This window comes from Carcharodon carcharias, chromosome 11, assembly GCF_017639515.1.
Source record: "Carcharodon carcharias isolate sCarCar2 chromosome 11, sCarCar2.pri, whole genome shotgun sequence".
Taxonomy (NCBI): Eukaryota; Metazoa; Chordata; class Chondrichthyes; order Lamniformes; family Lamnidae; genus Carcharodon; species Carcharodon carcharias.
Window position 1 is genome coordinate 84,064,454 of NC_054477.1, and position 19,404 is coordinate 84,083,857.

General features: G+C 45.6%; 1 protein-coding gene across 1 annotated transcript in view; it reads right to left on the bottom strand.

The window, feature by feature from the left end:
- dlg2 (discs, large homolog 2 (Drosophila)) overlaps positions 1-19,404 on the bottom strand; it is a 916,179-nt gene that overhangs the window by 688,180 nt on the left and 208,595 nt on the right. The window contains 1 exon segment of the mRNA XM_041198640.1: positions 14,681-14,850. Coding sequence (XP_041054574.1) covers positions 14,681-14,850 — 170 coding nt within the window.

A 19,404-nucleotide genomic window follows, 5' to 3' on the forward strand; every position in this document is an offset into this window, starting at 1 on the left:
ATCACAAAATATTAGTATGCAGGTACAGCAAGGGATTAGAAAGGCAAATGGAATGTTGGCAATTATTGAAGGTGAATGGAATATAAAAATAGGGAGGTTTTATTGCAGTGAGACAAATCTGGAGTGCTGAGTGCAATTTTGGTCTTATTAGAAAAAGGATATAATTGCTTTAGAAGCAGTTCAAAGAAGGTTCAGTTGACTGATACCTGGGATGTGGGTGTTATGAGTAACATAGAAACATAGAAAATAGGAGCAGGAGTAGGCCATTCGGCCCTTTAAGCCTGCTCCACCATTCATTGTGATCATGGCTGGTCATCCAAAACAATAGCCTGCCCCCGCTTTCTCCCCATATCCCTTGATCCCCTTCGCCCCAAGAACTATATCTAACTCCTTCTTGAAAACATACAATGTTTGGACCTCAACTACTTTCTGTGGTAGCGAATTCCACAGGCTCACCACTCTCTGGGTGAAGAAATTTCTCAGTCCTAAACGGTCTACCCCATATCTTCAGACTGTGACCCCTGGTTCTGGACTCCCCCACCATCGGGAACATCCTCCCTACATCTACCCTATCTAGTCCTGTTAGAATTTTATAGGTTTCAGTGAGATCCCCCCTCATTCTTCTGAACTCCAGTGAATATAATCCTAACTGACTCAATCTCCCCTCATATGTCAGTCGCGCCATCCCAGGAATCAGTCTGGTAAACCTTCACTGCACTCCCTCTATAGCAAGAATATAATTGGTTGGACAGTATGGGCCTGTAGCCATTGTAGTTTAGAAGAATGAGAGGTGACATTATTGAAACATATAAGGGGAGAATTTTCTCCCCGTCGGGGGGGGGGGGGGGCTGAGCGGGAGCGGGCGTGGCCGTGTGCGCATCTGATCGCCGCTCGTGATTTGCTGCGCTATTTTACATGGGCAGGCCAACTAAAGCCCGCCCAGCATGATGCGCACCCGGGAGCACCGAGCACTTGCTGTGTGGGCAGGGGGAGGAGGGAGAGTCGGGGCCTGCACACCTTTGTGCACAAAAATCTCCCTGAGGCAGCTCTGTGCCTCAGGGAGATTACTTTGATTGTGAAGAATTGGAATAAAGCAAAAAAAATGATCCAGACATTTCGCCTCATGTGGCATTGTCACATGAGCTGGGACATGTCAATGAATTTTAATAAAATTTTTAATTTAATTTATAAAGCCTTGATGAAACATTATTCCGCCCATGGGTGAGGTTTCATGAAAATTCGAAGGCAGCCTGGGCTCTTTGCCTGCCCGCCAACCTTAAAGTTGGATGGGCAGCCCTGTTAATTATGTCAATTAGTTTTTAAATGGCCTTAATAGGCCTTTGACAGTTCAGTGGCCGCGCAGCCAACTCCGATACGTACCCGCCGAACTGAAGATCGGAATGACACACGCCCGTCACCGTGCATCATTTTATGCATCGGCATGCGGGGCCCACTCCTGTACCAGAAGATTCAAGCCATGTTTCCCCTTGTGGGAGCGACTTGAACCAGGGAACACAGTTTAAAAAATAAGGGGTGACCCACTTAAGACAGAGGTGAGGAGAACTTTTTTCTTTCAGAGGGTCGTGAGTCTTTGTAACTCTCTTCCCCAGAGGGCGGTGCAGGCAGGATCATTTGCAGAGGTAGGCAGATTCTTGACTTACCGTGAGGTCAAAGCTTATCGGGATTAGGTGGGAATGACAGTTGAGGCCACAATCAGATCAGTCATGATTTTATTGAATGTCGGAGCAGGCGCAAGGAGCGAAAAACCCAACTCTTGCTCCTAATTTGTATGTTTGTATGGTTGTATGACTTATCACGTCATAAAAAATTTACTTACACTGGAATGGACAAGCTCTACTTTCGTCAGGCAGGTTTAGAATGTATCTATCATGGAAGTTCCCAACTTCATGCCCTTCCACATGTTTCAGTGCTGAATCTCTTGTCAAGATACAGTTATAGTGAAGCTTCTGGAGAAGCAGGACAACTGGACTGAAATTTCTTGATTTCCTGTTTTTCCTTATTTAACTGTGCATGTGCAGTCACTGGAAGCTGCTGTTTTATTTACTCATTAATAGTGCTGAGCAGTGATAGCCTCACCGCTAGGTTTACTGCAAAATCCAGGCGAGGGGCTAAATCCTATCATTGTATTTTATAACCTCAACATCAGTGGTACACGCGTATAATTTGGAACTAAACGTATATGAGCCACTGGCCGGGATTTTTCCATGCCTGCTGCCGTTGGGCATATTCGGTGGCATGAGTGGACAATATTTCGAGAAGGCCAAAAATCAGTTTTACGAGGTTGTGAAACCAGTTTGCAATTGTCTGCTCCGCCTGTCGATGGCAGGCCATGTTTCCTGTCATCGGATGACAGGAACCTCATTGTTCTACATCAGCATATACAGCCAGCCCGCCAGAATTGTCCCACCCTGCTGGATTGTGCACCCGCATCAGCGTGATTTCACAACAGCATATAAAAGGCGTGCACTTGACGGGCTGCACTTTGAGGTAACATGGAGGTGAGTGCACAGCAATGTTGCAGAGCACTTGCCCAGGTCGCCTGTTGGTCTTCAAGGTTGAGGCGCGTTGGTGGGGGGTGGGGAGGCAAGGGCTGTCCTGCAGTTGAGGTGACTTGGTTGGGGTGGGGGATTGCGTGGTGTGGGCAGGCAAAGGCTGCCCTGCAGTTGAAGCGACTTTGGTGGAGGGGCCAAAGGCTGCCCTGCAGATGAAGGTAGCGCACAAGCATGTAAGGGATGGGGGGCAGATGGGCGAGGGAAGTGGCCCTCGCAATAGGGACACCTTGTATAAAGCGGCTATTCCTTTGCAGCTGAGACAGTTCAGATGCAGCCACATTGATATGGTTGGATAAAAACAAAAAAACTGCGGATGCTGGAAATCCAAAACAAAAACAGAATTACCTGGAAAAACTCAGCAGGTCTGGCAGCATCGGCGGAGAAGAAAAGAGTTGACGTTTCGAGTCCTCATGACCCTTCGACAGAACTTGCGTTCTGTCGAAGGGTCATGAGGACTCGAAACGTCAACTCTTCTTCTCTGCCGATGCTGCCAGACCTGCTGAGTTTTTCCAGGTAATTCTGTTGATATGGTTGGAGTTGGGCCTCTAGCTTCTCTTCCTACTCAAGAAATGCAGAACATCAAAGTGTCACCGAGTGCCCCAGAACTTTTCAACCCTCGGGCACGGACTGCAAAGTAACGAGCGTTTTGGTTGACTGCAGAACAGCAGGATGACTGGGCACATTGTACAATCTCCTTGCTAAAGCTGGCCATGGAGAAGTCAGTGTTGGAGGTGTGCTCAGCCCCTTGCAACGTCATCATTCTGGTTTGGACCAGTCTCCCCCTTGGTCCAAGCTAAGAGAATGCCTAGGCCTGAACTGAGAGCACAGCATACAGTCCAATCGGCAAAGCTACCGCCAATCAGCCTGCTAGAATGGGACAGAGTGGGTGGGGTTTTGGGCATGCAGCACCATCCAAGTGGTGGCCAGCACTCTCTGGAATGCCTTAAGAGGCCTTCAGACTTAAGCAGGACAGGTTTTTAGTACACCCATGCTAACCAAGGCGGCTTTCTCGTTCATCCTGCAGGAGGGGTACATCAGGATCATGGAGCCTGGTGAACTACCTGTATGCCTCATGGTGTACAGAGAGCAAAGTCGACGGAGAAGGGAGCAACTGAGGTGCCTGGCTGTGCAGAGAGAGGAGCAGCACCTTCTGGAAGAAGGAGCACCTGGGGCTCCTGCACAATCTGCCAAAGAGCCACAGTGAGCTCTCATTGGTTGGCGCCTAACTAGATCCAGGGTCTATAAGCGCTACCTTTCATTCCTGCAGATGACTGACAACCCGTGTGGCTGAAGAATGTGCATGTTTAGGAACTGGTCGGTTGCATCTGACAGCTACTACAGGATTTGGCGCCACAGGGATATGGAAGACATCCACTGCCAGTGGCCGTGAAAGTGACCACGTCGCTCGATTTCTATGCCAGTGGCTCCTTTCAGGGCTCCACAGGTGACCTCAGTGGGATATCACACCTACACCTACAAATACAACCATGTGGTCACAGATGCCATCTTCGCAAGGGCACACAAATGTATGCATTTCACCTGGGACCAGGACAGTCAGGATGCAAGAGCGAATGGATTTGCCCAGATATTGGGTTTCCCACAGGTGCAGGCTGCACTCATGTGGAGCTCAGATCTCCATCACAACAGCGGTTAACTATGTCAACTGCAAAGGATTCCATTCGCTGAATGCGCAGCTGGTGTGCAACCACCACAAATGCATCCTGCAGATCTGTGCATGGTTTCCAGGGAGTTTGCACAACTCCTACATTCTCACTTGGTCACAGTTCCCTGAAGTCTTCCAGGGTCTATAGAGGCTGCAAAGAAGGCTCCTCAGAGACAAGGGCTACCCGCAGAGGAGGTGGCTAATGACACCTGTGCAGCAGCACGGGAGTATAGCAGAGTGAAGATATAATGAGGCTTATGTTGCAACTTGCAACTTGGTGGAACAAACCATCGGAATGCTGAAAATGAGATTCCGGTGCCTGGACCAGTCTGGTGCAGCTCTGCAATATAGTCCACAGAGAGTATAATGCATTGTCATCGCCTGCTACACCCTTTACAACCTGGAGCTGCTACAGGGAGAGGAGCTGGCTGAGGAGGAGATGGAGGTCTCCTCCAATGAGGAGGATGCCGATGGAGATAAGGGTGATGAGGTCTTCAAAGGTGGCGATAACAGGGCTGAGGCCCTTGCACTGGCCAGAAAAGGCAAGCACACTCAGGACGTCCTCATAACTGCTAGATTTGTGAAGGACGACATGCATTGAGGAGACACCACAGATTCTCACATTGCATCTATGAATGTTTTACTCCAGTCTGGCTTATGGCAACGCACATACCCTCTGTGAGAATGATCCTGTCATGGAGATGCAGCGGAGGCCCTAATTGTCGGCTCGATTTCAGGATGATGATGACGACATGCAGTGAGGACACTTCATAGATCTTCACACAGCCTCCGAGAATTTCTGACTCCTGTCTAGCCGAGAGCAGCTCACTTGTGCTCTGTGATCAGAGTCATATCATAGAGACACAGCCATGAAGCTTTAAAAGCAACTGATCCTTTGTCCATCTTCAGAACCTGACACATTCAGGAGCACAGCGTCACTGATCAGAGATGCTAAAGAGATGGGGGCCAGCCCCACCTCAAAGGTGCTGAGAGCATACAAACAGAATGACGCATGCCCACAACATTCTGGCAGCAATGACAAGCATCGGTGAGGTGCAGGCATCAGTAAAGTGTCCAGGGAGTGTGAGGCTGGGCCACCATCTTGGTCATAAGGCTGTACAAAGCAAAGGGGAGAGCCTCTGGACTGAGACACCCACCTTTATCTTGCACAGAAATGTTTCACATCTGAGTGACACAAACATTGCTCAACAGAACAAGGAATCATAGGCAGGGAGACACTCTTGGGAGGTTATTGACATTAGCGAAAAAATTATGTACAAGTGATTAACACGCAAACCCAGGCTGAGCAACTAATTCTTCTTAACTTTCCTAACCCTGCCACTATGTCTTGTTGCTCCCCGGACATCCACAGTGCACGTGGAGGCAGCCTGCTGACTGCTACGCCCTTTTCTATGAGGACCTTGACGGACTTCCTCTGGATGGCCGAGACCTTCTTTCGGGGTCCTGCTGTGTGGCAGTAGTGCCCTTTGCAGCCTAAAGAGCTGGAGCCTCTGAGGTCACAGGAAGAGGGGACCCAGATAGGGTGGACACTCCTGGAGCCACCTGGATGGATAGATGGCCCTGGGGGAACACCTGCTGACCCTCCTCCCAATGGGTGCCCGAGGACCCCAGGCTGACTCCTTGAGGAGAAGGGTAGCTGGAGTGAATCGAGCTGCTCCCCACCCCGCTCACATACTCACTGTTAAAGGCCAATTATGGCATCAATGAGAGAGTTCAGCCCGCGCAGTGGCATCCTGGACCAAAGTCTCCATGGTGGCTGCCATCCTACCAGTGTTGACCTCGGTGCATTGGCATGCCGGCGCTATCATTTCAGCCTGAAGGTGGATGGACCCCTCCATCGTACCTTGCAATCTGACGAGTGCAGTGGACATCTCTTCCTGATGTTCCCAAGCTTGTCTTTGCAGCTCCAGCAACTGTGGCATGACCTAGTCCAGAGGCATGTCATCTGACTCGGACTCAGAAAATTTAGGGCCTCCAAGTGCCAGACACCTGCGAAGTGCTTGCCACCACTTGCTGTGGATCAGACAGTGCGATGTGCTTGCCAGATTGTGACCCAGGGCTACTGTAAAGCTACGTCCCACTGAGGTGTGTTTCTCTGCACTGGTGGGGGGTGTGGGTGAGAGCTGTGACAGGACTTCAAGGAGGGTGCCTCCAGGTTCCTTTTCAGAGGTTTCTTCGGGGCTTGATTGGAGGCCCTGGGTCATGGACTCCATCGGCTGTTTCACAGACCTGCCTGTGGAAGCAAAGAGAGATAATTAATGCATGGCAGTGGCCTGTGAAAGAGGACACATCACTCACAGCATGGTTGTCTGATGGACGTTGCACTGCTGGATCCTCACTTGGTAGAGCACCACTGACCTCACCATCAGCACAGGAATGGTCCAGATCCTCGTCGGCCAGCTGGATGGCTCTGTTTTCAAAGCCCTTGAGGGCCTTGATTTCAGGTATTCCTCCGGTTTGTGACTCCTCCCTCTTGTTGTGTGCCAGCTTGTCCTGCATGAATAGAGATGGAGAGAGTGTAAGCAGGACACCTGTCAGTCTAGATAATAAGTATGCCTGGCATGTGTGGGTGGTGAGTGGTCCCATGGATGGGATGAGGACAATGAGGGCATATGTGAGAGAGTGAATTGTGATATCCTTTGAACTGGCAGTGAGTGAGGGCCCTATGGATGTGTAATGGGTTTGTGAGTGTGTGAGTTGAGAGTGATGAGAAAAGTGACTTACCCTGGTGGAACAGAGGAGATCATTCATTGTCTTGTAGCACTGGGAGGCTGTCCTCTTTTTTGACGGGCATTGGTGCTGACCACCACAGCCACCGCCTCCCAAGCCTGGTTGGTCATGCCGCTGCCGATCCTATAGCCAGAGCGAGAATAGAGGACATCATGGCAGGCCTCCATGGCATCCAGAAGGGATTCCAGTGACACGTCATTAAACCTGGGTGCTGCAGTCTTTTTGCCTTTCATGGGCATCTTCTCTGCAGTAGTCCTGGACTAGAAGTAATGAGAGGTGATGGTGTGGAGGGTGAAAATGAGCTCACCCACCATGGAAATGGCATATTTCCCAGGAATGCATAATTAATGCAGCGAGTTTGGTACAAAATGCCATTGTAAACAACATATTTTTTATTTCTGTTGGACTGTTGTAAAGAACATATCTTTTAGTTCTGTTGCACTGTGGACTAACATTACAATGGCTGCAATTTGAAAGACATGTCGACTGAAACAGTGTGAGGGATATATACAATGTTGCTGTCTTGGAACAGAGTGTGCGATGAAAGATAGGATGGTGCTGAGGAGGAGTCTGGTCTAATGGGAAACTGCCTGGCAATGTTTTAATTTGCTCCAGGCCAGGTGACCAGGGTTTATGTGAGAGCAGTGCAGCAGAGTAGCTCCTAGCCTGAAAGGAACAGGACCTAAAACCTCTTTCTCCTGTGTGTGGAAGATTCCAGTAATTCCACAATAATAGCTAGCTGGCTTTTCCTTCTCATATCTCTATAACCTGCTCTCTCTCTAAAAACCCCTGTCAAGAGACAAAAGGGGAAAATCACTGTTAGAGATATTGAAAGGTAAGTACTCAACCAGTGAACTAAATACCAAATGTGCTGGAAGAGCACCTGATGTTATCAACAGGAACTGAAAGGAATTTGGAAGACATCGATCAAAATCAACCCATCAAATCCTATACTCTGTAATTGGTGCTATTGAACTGTTATATCCCAACCTTAAAATCCATGTTTTTGTGTGTCTTGTGTTACTTGTATGTGTGTGTATAGGGATTTAAGAAGGGGTAGACTTTAGGTTATAGAGTTAGAAATTAGCAGTTCATATTTCTTTCTTTTGCCACTGGTTAATGACAGTTTATTCAATAAACAGTTACTTATTTATTAATTTGAAAACCTAGTGCTCATATTCTGTTAACCTAAACTAAGCAGTTACGTAGGGCAATCTGATAGTTTGATCAAACTTTTCACATTTGTCGTGGCTCGGGGAGCAGTGGGGCTTGATATTACAGTGCACTATCCCCAGTGAATCGTGACAGTGTGAAAAGCCGCCATTGCGGCAGGCAGGTAAGACGTCCTTTTACCTGCCCACTACCACACTTAGTGCATATCTTGGACGATTCTGCTCACTAACAAAAATATATATTTTTAATTATGTTTACTACCAATTGATAGATAAGGCATAATCAGGGAGCCTCATAACATACTTTGAAATTGGTACACATTAATTTAAGTATTTATTAATGCTACATGTATTAACATTTCTAATAGATTTGTACCTCCTGTAATTACTGAGAAATTCTGTCTAAATTGCACCATGATTGAATGGTGTTCAGCATTAATTTTCACAAAACTGGTATAACTTAATTTTTTTTCATGTGAAATGATTTGTTTGATCCACACTGGGGAGGCATTTTACTCTGCATTCAGTTAGACTGAAATATCTTGCTGAATTTCAAAGGTTCTCTGGTGAGGCATAAATATTTGATATTTCCCAACATGTCAAAGTGTTAGACTATTGAGCACATATTAGGAGTACTTCACATATTAAATAATACTTACAAATAAAATAATGATAAAATTGGAATCAAAGTATAACACGCATATCTTGCAATATATTACTAAAAATTCCAACAAACATTTGAGGGATATTAATGAACTAAAATTCAGTGTGTACTCTCAAACCTGTATTTTTTCATGACTTATTTTAATAGTGATAGTAAAGATAATAAGTCAGTTACTTATCAGTTTATAAGGCAAACCAAAGTTAAGGTGTTAAGTTGAGTTAAGGTGACAAATAAAGTAGCATGTATGGACACAGATAAATAGGCAAGAGTTGTCCATTTTGTAGTGTCCAACTGTTCTGTGTTTGATTGTGTGTCAATTGACTATTGATGCTTACTGTGTTTGATTGGTTAAGCCTGGGTGTGAACTCAGAGGAAAGTAAAAAAATGCTGCCGATAGATAAGGAAGCCAGAGCTAGAAGTATGTAGCAGTCATTTTAAAACACTGAATAAAACCTGTTACATACATAGAAATTAGTGTCATCTCTGCACAGATCTGATATATAAAATATATAATAAAGTGGCAATGAGGATGGTCAAGAAAAACTTAACTTTACCAGTCCCAGCATCTTTCCTTTCTACACTGGGAGAGACACCCATACTGAATGATAGATGGATTTTGGGGTTCAAGATCTATTTGGTCGCTACAAGGATGGCAGACTAGATGTAGCTGCGATATGCAGCAAGGTGATGCTCATCCATTATCACAGAGCAGAAGGCCAGTGAATATTTGAACAGCTTACAGAAGACATGTCTACATTTGGTACGGTAGTAAGTGGTCTTGAAAAATACTTTGAGCTAAAGAAAATTTGACGATCGAATGACATACATTCCACCGGAGATACCAGGGAAATGATGAGCCCAATGTGCGGCAGTATTGCAACAGTTGGCTGCATATGCAAATTTGGCACACAGCCAACAAACTAATTCACGATCAATTAATTGAAAACACTTTAAATCCATGAATTAGGAAATGTCTCATCATAGAGGGTGATGATTTAGCTTTGGAAAAAGCCACAATCTTGCAGTCCAAATCGAATCTGCCATGTTTGATTCCAAGAGGTACACCCTCAGACTCAGGGTTGCAGACACAGCTTTCCCAATCAGCTCACTGCAAGGGTTATGAACAAAAAGACACCAGTTGTCTCATTACCACTACTCCATCATGGACAGATGCCTTCAAAACCGTGGCTAAATCGTGGAAGTGCTCATCAATTCACAACACCATGTCCAACTTGAGGAGGAAAAGTATAACTCACACTCAAAGTAGAATCACTTCGCAAAGGTGTGCAAATAAAACAAGAGGACTTTGTTGGTTCAACACAGGGGGACTGTCTTTCTGAGAATGAGCTACGGCATGTACATACTGTCATAAATTGTAAGGCACGAGGTCATTTTAAGGATTTCTCAGTCAAGATCAAGATCAAATGGGCATCTGAGTGTTGCTCCTCATCGATGTTGGTGGGAAACATCTACTTTGAGCGACAAGTTCTACCATTGTTATTTTTTCCAACTTTCTCTCATTCATGCGACAGATTCTTCAAGCTTACGGCAACTCAGTTGTTCTGGTTTTGGGAACAATCACAGTTCCAGAACACTACAAAAATGTCATCCAAGACAGGTTCATCTTCTATGTGGTTGAAGGCAGAAGTCTTATGGGGGTAAACCTTTTTGGTAGGCTTGGATTTAAACTCACAGACCCCACCTAGCACACGTTAACGTAATCACTCACACAGACTATACATGCCGATATCCTTCCTTATAAACTGATTTCAAGATGATCAAGGGATACTGTCATGTTCCTCTCATAAATACTTCAATTTTACCAGTTTTGTGAAATGTGAAATGGTTGCCATTTGCAATCTGTGCCGAAGTGCCCCAGAAGCTGAAATCACTAGAAGCAGATGCTATCATTGAGTGATTTGACTCATTGCCATGGATATCAAATCTAATTATTGCATGACTCAAAAATGGCAAAATTAGACTATGCATTGACCTTAAGGTGGTGAACAAAGTTGTCATCCACTTCCTACAATCCAAGAACTATCAACAGTATTTCATGACTTCACAGTCTTCACGAAGCTCTATATGCAATGGAGCCATCTCAGATGCCACTAGCAGAGCAAAGACAATTATCTCAGATTTTGTTATTCATGAAGGTGTGCTTCACAATGCCCTATGGATTAAGTTCAGCATCGAACGCATTCCAAAGATAATTTCCTCAGTCTTGTCAGGTATTGAGGGGATTCTCAACTGATTTGATGATGTCGTTGTCCATGGAAAGGACAAAGCAGAAGACAATTCACAGTTATCAGCAGTGACCACTCGACTTGCACAACACAATTTGATGTCCAGCAAGAATAAATGCACATTCGCGGCATACAAAGTTGGTTTCCTAGGGGACTTTCTAGCAGCTGGAGTAAAGCCTACATACGACAATGTCAAAGCCATTTATGCACTTCCAACCCTGTCTAACTTGAAAGAGTGGACATCACTCCTCGGCACTACCAACTGAAGGGTTCTCAAAATTCCCACATTTTTCATATCGTCAACAAGGATATGACTTTTGGACTTTTAAACTGCTGAGTTAAGTGTAAAACCCTGCAGACAGCAGGCTGGGCCCATGAAGGCCTGGGGCTGCACATGCCCAGGCTTACTGAGTGCAGTGTGGATTGTTTTGCCTGAAACCAGACAACGAGAGGAGACAGAATATGCATTCTACATTTAATACAATCAACCCAGAGAAAGACTTCACCTCACATGAAACTGAAGCCCATCAAAATCTTGCATAAATAATCGCTACTAACTACTAAGGCAGGAAGGCACAATCAATTCAATTATGCAAACCCATCAATACTCCACACATACAATGGCTTTCAGTTCAAAACTAGTTACTAGGCAGGAAGACAATGATAAACATCATGCGAGCCCATTAAAAATAACGAGACAATAATCACCGGTGGAAGCCCACCAAAATGAAACAAAGAACTAACCTTGATTTGGATTCCAATAAGAAATTCTAAAGACAGTATAACTGGGCAGTCAGTTACGAAGGAGAGAGAGGCAAAGCAGCTAGCAGGCAGTGAGCAGTTGGGAGTGGTTGAAACAGACTTTAAGCAAGAAGATCTGGAGGTTTTGCAGGCCCACAGGCAACATCACGGCAAGGGGCACGGGGTGGCAGGCTCGACCAAAGACAACAAGGCCGCAACCGTAGCCCTCCACGAAGATCGACCACCCACAACCGCGTCCTCCACTCAACTGAAGGACTTTTGCAGATTCCACAGACCAGGACAACGTGGGGACGGCGGGCTCCAGATGACACAAGGAGCGTACCCCAAAACTGCAACCAGCTTACCTGGCTGGATTTCGAACTGTCAAGGTTGGTGAGCATGATCTCTGACCTCTCCTAGTTCAATTTAGTTAGGTTTTGGGGGTGGGACAGGGGTAAGGGGATTAGTAGTATGATTTTTCCCTTGTTATGCCATGAGTTCCCCATTCTTAACTAAGTGTACTTTGTAAGTCTGTATAATCTCAGTGTAATCCTAATGTTATAAGTTCATTTGTGACTTCAATAAACTCAGTTTTTCTTGCAACAAAACCAGTTGTCTGCTGCACTTTGTCACAACCTTCAAATAAGTTCAAGGGCGAGAAGCCAGGGAGTGGGAGCAATTCGAACCGCTCAGAAGTCAGAGGTGAAGCTGACACACGGAACCACCCCGTACACAACTTTTATCACAAATTCATTCCTATATACGCTGAGATCACGCAGCCTCCTCAGAAGATACTGCACAAAGATGCGCAATGGAAATGGACAATCGCAAAGCAAACAATATTTGATACGTTAAAGGCGAAGATAGCATCTCCACCAGTCTTTGCGCATTTCAATCTACATGCACAAACATATATCACATCAGGAAATGCAATTGGAGCTGTACTTTTACAGTACATTGAAGGAAGCAAATGACCAATTGCTTATACGTTATGCTTGTGAGAAACTGAATGCAAATATTCTACTGGAGAGCAGGAAGCACTAGCCTGTATCTATGTATGTGAACATTACCATAGAGATATATATGGCAGAAAATTCACTCTCCGCTCTGATCACCAAGCACCGGCTACATTGTTAGCCACATCAGGATCTGGTCATCGACTTCAATGCTCTACAGATGGTCAGATTATCTTCATCAGTATAACTTCGAGGCTGAATATCTTGCAGGTTCATGCAATCGAGTTGATCACATATAAACACCTCAAATTTGAAGATCTCAGCGTAGTCATCAGTGACCTTTCGCAAAGACTACTTCTGTACTTAGAGTTCAGCTTGTCAGTTTTCTCTAAGAAATAACGTGATATACATAAGTTTGTAGTTTAGGATGGTTTAATATAAAATAAGGTCTTCAGTTTTACAGGCGCTAAAGATGAAGGGCAGAATCTTGTTGAGGCATCGGGCATCTTGCCTGCCAGCTGAAGAGCCGGTGAGAGAACCGCACTGCCTCTTTCTTGAAAGGCCTGCCGAACCACATAACAATCAGGCGGTGGAAAGGTCAGCGGCAATCCTTCCTCTAGAATGAAGTCCCTGGGGGTAGAAGTCTCGCCTAGCAAGAGCTGCTGGCCAAGCAGGGGCTGGCAGCTATTGCACTCAGCAGCGCCACAGAGGAGGCCATGGCTGCTGTCAGAAGAACACCGCCCCAGAGTCCCAGGACAATGGAGCAAACCAGTTATGTGGGGTGGGGCAAGAGGTGGGGGGGGGAGAGGGGTGGAGAGAGGAGTTGGGGGGAGGGGGTAGTGAGGGGGTCGTTTCATGTGGTGGGTCTGGGGAACAGGAGGGCAAGGGTGTTGTGAGCAAGGGTAGGGAGTTGGCTTTCCATGACCCTCCCCTTTCCCAATGTCCAGCCCCTCGATCAGGCATTGAGTGCCTCTGACTGAAGAACGCCCCCACCCCCCTCTCCCATCAGAGGTGACAAGCTGCCCGCAGGGTAGTAGCAGTCGTGAACGCCGCAGGTTGAAAGGCCTGCCTGCAGGTAAGTTAATCCCAGTGGTGGCGGGATGAGGCCCTTAATTGGCCACTTAAGAGCCTCAACTGGCAGCAAGGCAGGAAGGTTGACTATGGGCCTTCCCGCCCAGAAGTTAATTTGGGCAGGGGTGAGAAGGCAGCAGGGATAGGGTATGTCACCACCCCACCTAAGTATATGCTCCATCTGCCTCCAAGCACGCCAGCAGTGAGCGCACAAGATTTTGCCCATTGTGTTCAACTGTTCTGTGTTTGATCATGTATGTCTGTTGAACATTGATGCCTAATATGCTTGATTGGTTCGGCATAGATTTGGACTCTAAGGAAAGTAAACAAAGCTGTAGAAAGAGCTGGAAACTAGAGCTGGAAGCATGTAGAAGAATTTTAAAGCACTGTGAATAAAACCTATTACATACATTGAAACTAGCATTATCTCTGCATAGATTCAATACATGAAATACACAGTAAATTTAATTCAGACAACAATAAGCCATTTTTGAAAAGGCTGTCTGAAAAGGTGCATGGTCCTAATTGGGCCGACAAGGACATGTACACTTTTCAGTGTGTCCTTTTACAAAGGTATTCCATTCTTTCAGGAGAGACCGGCATTGAAAAAATACAATAACATTCCAATACAAACATTTGGGGTTTAGAGGTGACAAACTGATGCTTACAAACATCATAAAGTTACAGAAGACTTTAAGAACTCATTTCAGGTACATTTGATCTACATAGAAAAAGTAAATTTAAACTATTTAACAAGTTTTAATATATTCCATTTATAAGTCTTCAAGGTTTCATTTTAAAATCATGCTTCCTGTATTTGTTTTCAGCTTAAATGAAGATTACCTTTGGGTCCTTTTATGAGTTTTATTTCTGTAATTGTTTCCAAAACTGGCCTTCGTCTACGCACATACAGTCGCACAATTGAACCAGCTTCTTTCAAGGCCTCTACAGCCCTACTGTGTGACACTTCAGATACGTCAAATTCATTCACCCGCAGAATGCAGTCATTGACTCTAAATAGCAAAAAGAAAATTTATCATCTGATAAAATTATTTGTTTATAAAAGCAAAATACTGCAGATGCTGGAAATCTGAAATAAAAACAGAAAATGCTGGAAAAACTCAGCAGGCCTGACAGCATTTGTGGCGAGAGAAACAGAGTTAACATTTCAAGTCCATATGACTCTTCTTCAGAGTCACGCGGACTCGAAAATTATTTGTTTCTCTGGTTTAAATTCCATCTACTATATCTGTGTTCTCAGATATAAATGGAAAGAAATAGGTATAGCTAAATAATCTGAAATTTCTGTCAAGCAGAACCTAACTATTAGCATTACTACACATGCAATTCCTCCTTGGATATTGACCAAAATAGAAGAAATAATGCCATTAGACTACTGGAAAATGGTTCTGTCATATCCTATAATGTTACTTTTGCTTATTGTAATGTAATATATTTACTATACTTTCTTGTTAATTCGGTAGAAACATTACATCAAAATTCTCAAAAATAAAATTTTAAGATTAACTCAAAGAAATTGGCACACTTTCACTTTGCTAGGGAGGGCAGTTTAATTGTTTCCTTTATTCCAAGGATAGGGTTGTGACAGTTTATGGCATTGTGGTCTATGCAATAACAAGTTTGTTATTCAAGCATTCCATTAGCCTTTTTGATTATTTTTAATAACATTTTGATTATTTTTAATGACATTTTAATCATCTATGCAAATAACCCTTAAGTCTCTTTGGATCTCTACTACTTTTACCTTTTCACCTTTAAGAAAACATTCAGATTTATCCTTTTTGGCTCCAAAATGGATGACCCCACACTTGCCATTACTGAAATCAATATGCTACAGTTTTGCCCATTCATTTATCCTATTAATGTATCTTTTTAATGTTATGCTTCCATCCAGGCTGCTTATCTTTGTGTCATCTGCAAACTTGGATATGTGGCTCAGTATCCTATTATTCGAGTCGGTAATAAATACAAAGAATAGCCCCAATACAGCTCTCTGTAGGATGCCACCAGTCATATTATTCCTACTTTCTGTCTCCAGCTGCTCAGCCAATCTTCTGAACTGTTCAATAATTTGCCTTCAATTCCATGAGCTTTCCTGTACTGCAGTCTATTACGAAGGACTTTATCGAATACCTTCTGGAAGTCCAAAGGACACATTTAATTAGAGTGATGCAGATCCAGGCAGCAGACTTGGAAGTGGGTGGCAATGCCACTCAGAGCAGGACTGGCTGTCCAAATGCATCACACAGTTGCTGGCCAATTAACAGTCTCTATATGCTGCATCATGGGATGGAAAACATGGATGGAGCTGCTGGCATCACATGGTCTGGCACTATTTTTAAATGCCAGCCAGGCCTGGCTGCAGTGATTTCTGTGCATCTGGCATTTGGAAAGTACATAATATCAGCTTCAGATGAATAGAATAATATCAGCTTTCAGCTGCAAAGCAAAAGATTTTGAAAGGCAAGGTATTGATCCTCAAATGAGAGCCACTTAAACAAAACTGTCAGTGAGCACAATGGGCAGAATTTTCCGTCTGTCGGCGGGAAGAGCGGGAGTGGACACGCGCGTGTGTGGACCCAATCGGCACCCCCGACCGGGTCCGCACTGCCATTTTACATGCGCGCGAAAGAGCACAGAAATTTCCTTGAGGCACAGAGGTTCTTCAGGGAGATTAGCTTTAAGTCCAAAAAGTTTAATAAAGTGGCAAGAAAATTTTTATGACATGTCCCCTCATGTGAAACTGTCACATGAGCTGGGGCATGTGCATTAATTTCAATAAAAATCATCAACATTTAAAATCATTCATGGAACCTCATCCCACCCGCGGATGAGGTTCATGAAAAATGTGAAGGCTGCTTGGGCTCTTCGCCTGCCCTCCAACCTGAAGGCTGGACAGACAGCTCCATTAATTAGTTTAATTAAGAGTTAAATGGCCTTTATAGGCCTTTGCCAGTTTGGCAGGCGCACAGCTGACTCGGGTGTCCGCCTGCCGAACTGAAAGTCTGAATGACGCGCCATGACGTTGGGACGCACGCCCGATGTCAGCCCACGTCATTTTACACCTCGAAGAGTGGGCACAGCCCCTGCTCGCCGAGCCGAAGATTCAGGCCCATATGAGAAGATCCTGAGACAAGAGTCATCAAGCCATCAAGCTTGGGAATGACAAAGTCTCAAAAAGAATGGCTCCATGGTTCAGCGATGCCTCCCTGCGGCTTTTCCTCCAGTCAACCCCGGAATGGCGTGATATATAATTGAGGCCCACATTGATTATTTTTTGAGAATTGGGACTGGATCCAATATCACAAATGGGTCAATGATTTGCTGCAAACTGTAAGGGTGAGTTACGAATATATGGATGTGGCTATCAGGTGGAAAAGATGGGAGGGTTTCAAAGGGAGGAGGGATCAAATGGGACGGAGAAAGAAAGTAATGCCTCAGGATCACTGGAGGAATGGCTGTATGTGGGTCAAAGGCTATTGCCTCTCATTGACAGGATGTTCCAAAGCTGTTGTGAGTGGGTGTGTGAAAGAGAAATGTCGGGGGATGCATTATGGTCCTGAGGGATGCCAGGAGAGGAGGGGGAGAACAGATCATTGTCTGGAGACTCACTTTACCCTTCTGCTTGCAGGAGAAAAGGGCCCACAATGCCAGAGAAATGGCAAATATTGGAGGAGGTATGCCAGGCCTTAAGACAATGATATTCGCAGAGATGATGACTCTGGAACTAGCCAAAGAGCAGGGCAGCTGGACCATCACTGATGAAAAGATCAGAGTCATGGGAGATGAGAATGAGGAGGACTTGAAAGTGATATCAGCCTATGGGGACAAAGGAGGCACACAACACATAGATGGGAGGAGTGATTGACAAGGCTTTAAGCTAATTGCCTGTGTTTCTCCATGCAGATGTCAGGAACCTGGAAAGACGTGTTGCTGCCTTAGCTGAAATCCTGCATATAACCTCTGAGGAGGAGGGTGTCCAAGCCTCAGAGGATACAGCGTCACATCTTTACCCCGCACCATCCACCAATGCAGAAACACTTACTCAGTGAGAATATGTTCGGGATGCTGCTTGGGTTCATAATCTGGTGAGTGCGTCACCAAGCTGGAGCAGCTGATAAGAGTCCTGTGTGAGCTGAGGGCCTTGACAGCAGACACTGTTGGAGGCCAGGCCTTCTCTTTTCGCTGCACAAGATTGTGAAGAGTGCAGCAAACAACAATGATCTTTGAGACCCTTGCTGAGCCATACTGCAGGGCTCTCCAGAAGGGACTAGAACAGGCTTCAGGCTTGTCCAACCTGTGGCCCATGAAGCTCCTCCATGTGGCTCCTGGACATCTGTTGAAAATACCAGTATGATGCATCAGTGAGTTTGAAGATTTCTGCAGGGGACAGCTCCTTCAGTCATAGCCTGTTTCTCTCCCGCATTTGCTGCTCACTATTGACCCTATCAGCAGCAAACATGGAAGAGAACTAGGCTGTGATTGGAGGAACAGTGAACATTGGCAACTCTGGAGCATGCGGGGCCTCAGCTCACCATGCTTTCCCCACCCCCGGCTTATAGTGCTTTGGCCCAGCTCCAGGCACTTTGCCCTGGCTCTGGGCTCATTCTCCTGGCTCCTCCTGCGTTTCCCCAGTCCCTCCCCATGTCCAACCAGCTCTCTTCATTTCCCTGGGTGGGCACTGGCTTTCAGGTGCCACTAGGCCTCAGGCCACTAGGCCTCTCTTCCATTCTCAGCATATCTCCCTGCCCCTGCAGCCGGTTTGGGTGAGGGTGGGTGGGTAAGTGAGGGTGGTAGGTGAGTGAGTGAGGGTAAGTGAATGAGGTTGGTAGGTGAGTGAGTGAGGGAGCAAGAGTAGATGAAGTAGTGAGGGTGGGTGCGTGGGATAGTGAGGGAGGGTAGGTGTGGTTGTCTAAAAGAGTGTAGGAGGGTGAGTGCATACGTGTGTCTCTAAGAGAGAGAGACGGCGAGCGTGTGTATCTGTGTGAGAGTGGGAGAGAAAGAGGGTGAGCGTATGTGTATCTGAGAGAGAGGGTGAGTGTATGTGTGTGTATCTGAGAGAATGGGTGAGTGTGTGTGTGTGTCTGAGAGAGAGAGTGTGTGTGAGAGAGAGAGAGGGTCAGTGTGTGTGTGTCTGTGTGTGAGAGAGAGAGAGAGAGAGAGAGAGAAGGTGAGTATATGTTGTGAGCAAGAGAGATGGGTGGGGGGGGCCGCGGTGAGCGTGTGTGTGAGAGAGAGGGTGAAGAGAGGGGCAGGGGTGAGAGGGAGGGGAGAGTGCATCTGGCTCACTCCCAGTTTCAGGGTTCTCATTCTCTGTCACCCCCACACACCAAAAGGCACTCTCACCCACTCTCAAAGTGGTGAGGGTGAGTAATTGAGCACCCTGAATCTGGGGGTGAGCTGGACTCACACACTCTCACTCTGTCACACTCGAATGGTCACCTTAATTTAAAAAAATTAGTAATAAATAATCAATTTATTGTTGTGATTTTTCTTTTGCTCAACAAGTTGTTTCCTTTCATACGTCAACAGTTTTTTTGAAACTC